At 36.4% G+C, this 7,594-nt stretch overlaps 1 protein-coding gene across 3 annotated transcripts in view; it reads right to left on the bottom strand.

The window, feature by feature from the left end:
- Positions 1 to 848: 848 nt before the first annotated feature.
- The window catches only part of SLC25A14 (solute carrier family 25 member 14), a 28,724-nt gene continuing 21,978 nt past the window's right edge, over positions 849 to 7,594 (bottom strand). For all 3 annotated transcript variants that reach the window (XM_006912504.3, XM_015589857.1, XM_015589858.1), the window contains 2 exons: positions 2,255 to 2,335; positions 849 to 1,293 (listed from right to left, as the gene is read on the bottom strand). In XM_006912504.3, coding sequence (XP_006912566.1) covers positions 1,252 to 1,293; positions 2,255 to 2,335 — 123 coding nt within the window. In that variant the 3' untranslated portion in view covers positions 849 to 1,251. The remainder of the gene's footprint in view (positions 1,294 to 2,254; positions 2,336 to 7,594) is intronic.

The following is a 7,594-nucleotide window of genomic DNA, read 5'->3' as shown; positions in this document are numbered from 1 at the left end:
GGTTAGGTTCTCAGCTGATGGGATACAAAAATCTACATTTTTCACAAGATCTCCAGGCAATTTTGCCTCACGTGGTATTTGAAAACCACGGCCCTGCATTTTAGCCATGCTGAACTCTTCCACGTTCCCCTATCTGGAATGTCCTTCCCTCCTTCATCCACATGGTAACATCTGCTTTTCAGCACAAATGTCACCTCCACTATGAAGCCTTTAGCCAATCCTTTATGTAATTGGCTGTTCCCTCCTCTATGTTTCTGCAGTCCTTTGTTCATCTCTCATATAGTACTTAGTACCTATTGTGATTATCTACTTATGTGTCTGTTTCTCCTACTATAATGTGAGCTTGAAAACAGAGACTGTCTTAACTTATTTTTATATTACCAGCATCTAGGACATAATAGACATATAATAAATGTTTTTTGAACAAATGAATGGATAAGAATGGAGAACTAAACTACTCATTCCACAAATATTTGAGTGCCTACAATGTAACAGGCACTGTCCTAGTACAAGAAAGTAGCCAGAACTTTTTACTTGTAAGACAATTAAAACTCTAGATATGGGGTTCTATTTTAAGCCTCTTTTAGCATTTTATCCATAGAAGCTTCCAAATGAGCTATTTGTTTGTTTATTCATGCTTAGGAAATAACCACTTGCCTGATGTTTACAAGTGAGCAGCATTATGACAATGAATGGCAGTGGGAAAGCACAAAGCACTTTGTTCCCATAAATGTGCTTTAAGAGTCCAGACTCAATTTCATAGTCACCTTCTCTTTCTCACTTCCTGGAGAACGTAACTTAAAGAGTTGGCAAAGAAAAAAAAATAGTAAATGAAGACAAAGTCAAAATGATTCTGCCAATAAATACTTTAATGAGAACTGAGGTCTGTAACATACATAGCAGTAACTGCCCTGGCCTATGCCTTCTGCTCTAGCCCAAGTCTAGGGCTAATCAACTACTTTTAACCCACATTTGAAAAGAAGGCCATTTTGAATGTCACCCATCAGTATCCATCTTCACAGAAGATACCAATCTAAGGCCAGAGTCTGTGTTAACACTTCCTCTCAGGGAAAAGTTAACATGGTAACACAAACACATGAACAATTTTGAACCATCCTATTGTTCTTCCAGCAGGAGGCCTTTGGGAGACCTATAGTTCAATAAACACAACTTTGTCAAAATACATTTGAACAAGAAAAAGAGAAAAGAGTAGAAAGGTTGGCAGGGCTTGGCTCACATATAATTCAGTCCTTAGATTTGAAGCCTCTTAAGCTGCTCGTATGTAATAAAAAACTGAAGAGCAAGTTATGGAAGATCACTGAGTTGATACTGAAAGCCAAACCCAGTTCTAAAATTGTGTATTGCATTCTCTTAAAGTATTTAATCTCTGCTATTCTAAGTTACACTTGCTTAAAAGTCTTTTTAAAAATAATACCTGGCAAATCAAGCATGCATTGAGTGCCCACCATGTGCCCATTATGATCATTGGCATTTAGCAATATACACAAATTAAAATTCTAACCTACTTATAATCTTCAGGGACAAACGAGACACACACACGTGACCACATACACAAACACATAACCAAGAACATCAATGACAACATATAATTTAGTGCTAGAGTAATTGTTACAGACGTTAGGTGATCAGCATAATCTCATGGAGGAAGAGTGATACTATCTCCCTCAACCGATAGACTGCACAAGGACAAGGAATTCTTTTTCAACCCTGCAATGCTCACCACTATACACAAAACACCACACACAGTATCCAATCCATGGTTCTGCACATAGAAGGTACTCAAACATAGCTAAAGGAAGGAGGTCCACCCCTGAGGAAAGAACCCTACGTGGCCCTGGATTCTTTCACCCTATGAGTGTTTTCTGTCTTATTATTTCCCCAGCTATTTAGGCCCCATAGTTAAGGGGTAGGAAATACAGACCACCTCAGCATGGACTTTTCAATGGGCATCTCCCAGCAGGGTTTCCAAAAACTTCATAACCCTTTCCAGATTTGGCTGTTTGTTGTTGTTTTGTTTTGTTTTCAGTGAAAAAGAGGAAACTGCCATTTTTTTTCCTACTACCTTCGGTTTGTATTAGATTCCATTTGAAAGTCATTGCTTTACTTAATTCAATACTCAGTGGTCACCATTAGAATGCCTGAGTTTCTCAATAATCAAATTTTCCTTCCCATAGCCTAGAACTACCTGGGAGCCTAAAGCATTTGCTTTAATTTTCATGTTCTAAAAGGATACGATGATGTTCCAGGGTCCAAGTCGAAGCCAGTTTGGCCAAAATCCTTTATAGAGTGCAAAAAAGCCCTCATGTTTCCACATCTGAAAGAAAGATATAATAAAAAAGAGTGAATTTCCCTTATTCTTTACATCTGACAATTACTTTTATTTTAGAACTCATCTTGAATGCCCCTCCCCAACAACTTATGACTCCATGAATGGTCTTTTTTTTAAGACATACATTTGAATTCATATGTGGTCTAAATCCATCTACCCACTCATTCAACAAATATTAAGCACCTACCATATGCAAGGTATTCTTGATGCTGAGATAACAGTAATACTAGTAAACAAGAGAAAGGATCTGTGATAGCCAGCTTCCAAGATGGCTCCCAGTAAAAGCCACCTCTAGTTATTCGACTCTTATGTAGTCCCTCTCACACATGTCAGGATTGATCTGTGTCACCAATAGAATATGGCAGTAGTGAATGTATATTACCTCAATGCTTTGTTATAAAAAACATTTTACATATAATAAGGCTTCTGCTTTGTTCTCTCTTGGGTCATTCACTTTGGAGGAAGCCAGCTTCCATGTCATAAAGAGAGGCCCACATAGTGAGAATCTAAGGCTTCTAGCCAACAGCCACAGAGGAATGGAGGCTTTCTGCTAACAGCTACATGAGTGATCTCTGAAGCATCTATCCCAGCCATAGTCAAGCCATGTGACTGCAGCCCTAGCTGACATCTGGACTTCAACCTGATGAGAGAGCCTAAGCTGAAATCTCTCAGCTAAACTGCTTCTGAATTCCTGACCCATAGAAAATATGAGATAATAAATGTTTGTTGTTTTAAGGCACTGAGTTTTGGAGATAATTTATACAGTCCTTGCTCTTGTAAAGTGCATACTCTAGTGGAGCTGACAAACAAATGCACAAACATATATTTTTTTCAGAAATAAGTAATAATAAGAAAACTAAAGCAAGGTAGGGGAATAGGGAGTTGGGCAAGTCACTATCCTCTAAGTCTGTTCCATCACTGTACATTCTGTGTAATGCCACGGCCTATCTCATGTCAATGCTTTGAGGATTACATTGCTTTGAATTGATTTGAATTCGGGCTTCCTATTTTATACAATGGGGGTCTATACACACTAACTGAATGGTTATTAGAATTAAATGACAAATTATGTATTCCAAAGGTCATAAACTGGTGATGCATGTTGAATTCAGCCTACAGAAACAGTTCCTATTTAGTGAACAAATATCTATTAAGTAACTCCTGTGTGTTAGGCATTTGTGTTAGACATTTTTAAAAAAATGTTATTTTTGCCTTTCCACTGGTAAAGTGAAACCCACTGCTACATTGAAAAATGAATATATCTGGATTGAACAATAATATGAGTATCTAGACTTATAAATATCCTTTATCCCATTCTGTAGATTAAGAACACTCAATTTCTTTGGATAAATTCCCAGAACTGGAATTGCTGGGTCAGATGGTGGTGATTATATTGTAAGGTATATGACTGTCGAATCACTATATTGTACACCTAAGATTAATATAATATTGTGTACAACTATACTTAAATTTTAAAAAAAACTGAAGATAATTATCCTTACTAACTATTATTTGAAGGAAATAATCATATAATAAAGGCACTATTTATCGAAACAGGGGTAATATGCTTCCTCCAATAGATCATCAGCAAATGCTGAAGGTCTCTGACCAAAACTGATGTTGGAAAATTGGGCAAATCAGCCAAAATAAAACCCAGATGCAGATAACCTAGAATCATAGACTGCTAAAATTACAAAGGACTTATTATAAATCAGATAAGTATCACTTTCCTGCTTGAAGCTCTCCAATGACTTCCCAATGGGTTTCATTATAAGTATGCAATGACCCACAGAATTCTATATGATTTAGTCCTTGGCCCTCTCTCTCCATTTTCATTTCCTGCTACTTTCTCCTTTTTTTTTTTTACCACACTCAGCCACACCAGCCTTCTTTTTAATCCTTGAACATGTCCGTCTCATTCCCAACTCAGGGCCTTTGTGCCTGTTCCTTCTTTATAAAGAGGAACACTTAGAGAGATGAAATATATGATTTATATATGATTTCTCTTTATAAGGAGAAAAGTATTTCATATATTTCTTTATGAAATACTTTTCTCTCAGATCTTCATGTGGCTACTTTTTTCTCATCATTCAGACCTCTGCTCAAATGTCACCTCCTCAACAGCCTTTTTCTGGCCATCCTAGCTGAAGCAGTCTCCCATCAACATCACTGAGTCACTATCTCACTATGCTCTGTTAGTTTCTTCATAACATTTACTTCTATCTGAAATTATACTGTTTATTTATTATTTGTGTGTTTGTTGTCTGTCTCTCTCAACTAGAATGCAATCTCCAGGGAAGTAAAGACTATGTTTGCCTTGTTCACCATTACATCTCTACCACCTAACACTGCCTGGCACAGTAAAGTTTCCAATAAATATATGAATAAATATTTGTTGAATACATGAATGCACAAACACAGTGAGGGTAACTGACACTCCCATGAGCCATGAGCCATGAATCCTTATAAATTTCCCAAAGAGTGACCAACTTCTTCAGAATGTTAGAACTAGGAGGCATACTTTTTGGCTTGAGGCACTTGTGTGAAAACAAACGAGAATTTCTGTAGATAGAGACAACAGGCTACTTCATGAAGTTACACATTCATTCAATAAATAATTTGTGGATACAGTGGTAAACAAGATGCACATGGCCTTGCTTTCAAGGAACTTACAGTCTATTGGGGTGGGCAGACAGATATTAAAAGTAATTACAATAAAATGTAACAAATGTGAATAAATGTGATATAGCCATATAATGAAATATTATCCAGTCATAAAAAGGAAGAAAATACTGATACATGCTACGACATGGATGAACCTGGAAACATTATGGTAAGTGAAAGGAGTGAGTCAGAAAGGTCACATATTGTATGATTCCATTTGTCTGACATATCCAGACTAGGAAAATCTACAGTGATAGAAAGTAGATTAGAATTTTTTAGGGCTAGCGGGAGGTGGGTGGCAGTTAAAGGGCATGGAGTTTCTTTCTGAGGTAAAAAAAAAAAAGCTGTAAAATTGACTGTGGTGATGATGGTTGTACATATCTGTGAATATACCAAAAGCCACTTTGAATAGGTGAATTTTATGATATGTGAATTAGTCCTCAATAAATTTTTTTAAATATAATAAATGCTATGATAGAGCAAGTGTATGGAAATATGAAAATATAAAAATACATATAACCTAGGTCAATGGTCACGGAAGGCCTTTATAAAAAAGTAAGGAGAGATGAAGAATAAGTAAGAGCTTGCCAAGTGAAAAGCATATTTAGGGTGGGGTGGGAGGCATCTGACAAAGTATATAGCATAGGTGAAAACTTGGGAATGAAAGAAAGTCTAGCACTAGAAATTGTTCAGTATGTCTGGAATGTACAATAAAAGTAGCAAAGACAAGGCTTTAGAAGCAAAAAGAGGTCAAATCATATAGAGCCTTGGGTCTATGAGAAGCCATTCAACGGTTTTAAGATAGAGGTGACAGGATGACATTTGCACTTGTTTGTTTGTATCATAGATGAATGCATAATACCATTCACCAAAGTGTTTGGGGACTCTTAGAGATGAAATAATAAAGTATGATGCTATTATATATAATGACAATAGAGTAAAATCATTTTAAGAACTTTAATAGCAAATAAGTGAATGAGTAAATTAAGTACGTAAAGGTTACTGCCAGCATGAAAATATATTTCTTCCAGGACAACACAGCATAGTGGTTACACGTACAAACTTTGGAATCAGATTGGCCCTGCTTTAAATCCCAGATCTGTCACTTGTTAGGTGTGTAATCTTAGATAAATACTTAGCTACTCTGAATTTAAATTCCCTCATTTCTTTCTGAAGTAATATGGAAATGGGAAAGATAATATCTGCTCCATAGTGTTGCTGCAAGTTAAATGATATAGTGTGTGGCACATAATAAGCATTCAATAAATGTTAGCTATTACTGTATTATTGTACCTTCTATCTCCTCTTAGCCAATCTTCTTGAAAAAGTATTTTACACTTGTCTGTTTATCCTCAGTTTCATGTGCTTATCTATCTCTTCCTATTAGAATTACAGTGTCACAAAAGCCAGGATTTTGTTCATCAACCTAGAATAGTACCTGGCACATAAGACACTTAAACATTTTTATATTGAATGAATGAATGATTAAACACACTCCTCAGTGCACAGAAATCTGGCTTTTGCAAACATCGATCCAGCAAACTCTAGAAAATATTAAATCCAACAGATACTTTGCAGTACTTATACTGGATCTCTCTATTCCATTTGACATTAAATAACTATTCATCCCTTCTTGAAACTCATTACTCCCTTGGCTCTCTTCTAAGTTTCCTCAGATCTTTTGAACTGTTATCTTTTGGTGTCTTTCCTGGGTTCTTCATCTGCCATGCCCTTAAAAATTAGTATTTCCCAGAGTTCTTTCCTTGGCCCTACTCTTCTCTGTACACCAGTGATTGTCAAGTGGAAGGGCGAGCATATGAGAAATAGCAAGGGGGATTTTTGCAAAACTCTACTCTCCAGAGTCTGCAAATCACTGCCTCTGTGAATCATTATTAATGAAAGGAGTTTTATAATACTCCAGTGTGCTAAGAGGCAAAAAAAAAAAGTGTGACCTCCTCTATCTGCTCTTGGTGGTCTCTCTCCATCCACAGTTATGTAACACCTGTAAGCTACTGATTCTCAAGGCTCTTAGCTACACCCCTAAACTCTGAGTTAAGACTAAGATTTCCATTGGGTGTTCCTCATGCACTTCAAACTGTGTCCAAAACTGTGATGTCTCCCACAAAACCTGTTCCTCTTCCTGTGACACCTCTGTCAATGAATGTCACCACATGGTCACCACCTAAATGACATGCAAGTCTCATTAGGACAGTTCTTGATACTCAGTAAAGTACTCAACATATATGAGTTATTATTATTCAAGATGCCACCATCTACAGGGAGCCTATCTCAAACTTCCAAATTGGATTAAAATTTCCTCCCATAGATCCCTGAGTTTATCACCAAGTTTATCACTTACCAAGCTGTGCTGATTATCTGTTTATACACCTACAGTACACTATAATTTCTCTGTAACTACTAAAATGTGCCTGATGCATAATATTTATCAAACTAAACTGAACCACAGAGAAATCATATGACAATATCATATTTTAGCCTCAAATTTCTTTTTTGTAGAAGTCTTATCACCAGTAATTATATAATACACAATACATTTGCGATATTTAGCTTTCTACATGA

Source organism: Pteropus alecto, unplaced genomic scaffold (genome assembly GCF_000325575.1).
Source record: "Pteropus alecto unplaced genomic scaffold, ASM32557v1 scaffold145, whole genome shotgun sequence".
NCBI classification, from domain to species: domain Eukaryota; kingdom Metazoa; phylum Chordata; class Mammalia; order Chiroptera; family Pteropodidae; genus Pteropus; species Pteropus alecto.
The sequence above is the reverse complement of the archived record's forward strand: the minus strand, read 5'-3'. Positions and strand labels throughout refer to the sequence as shown.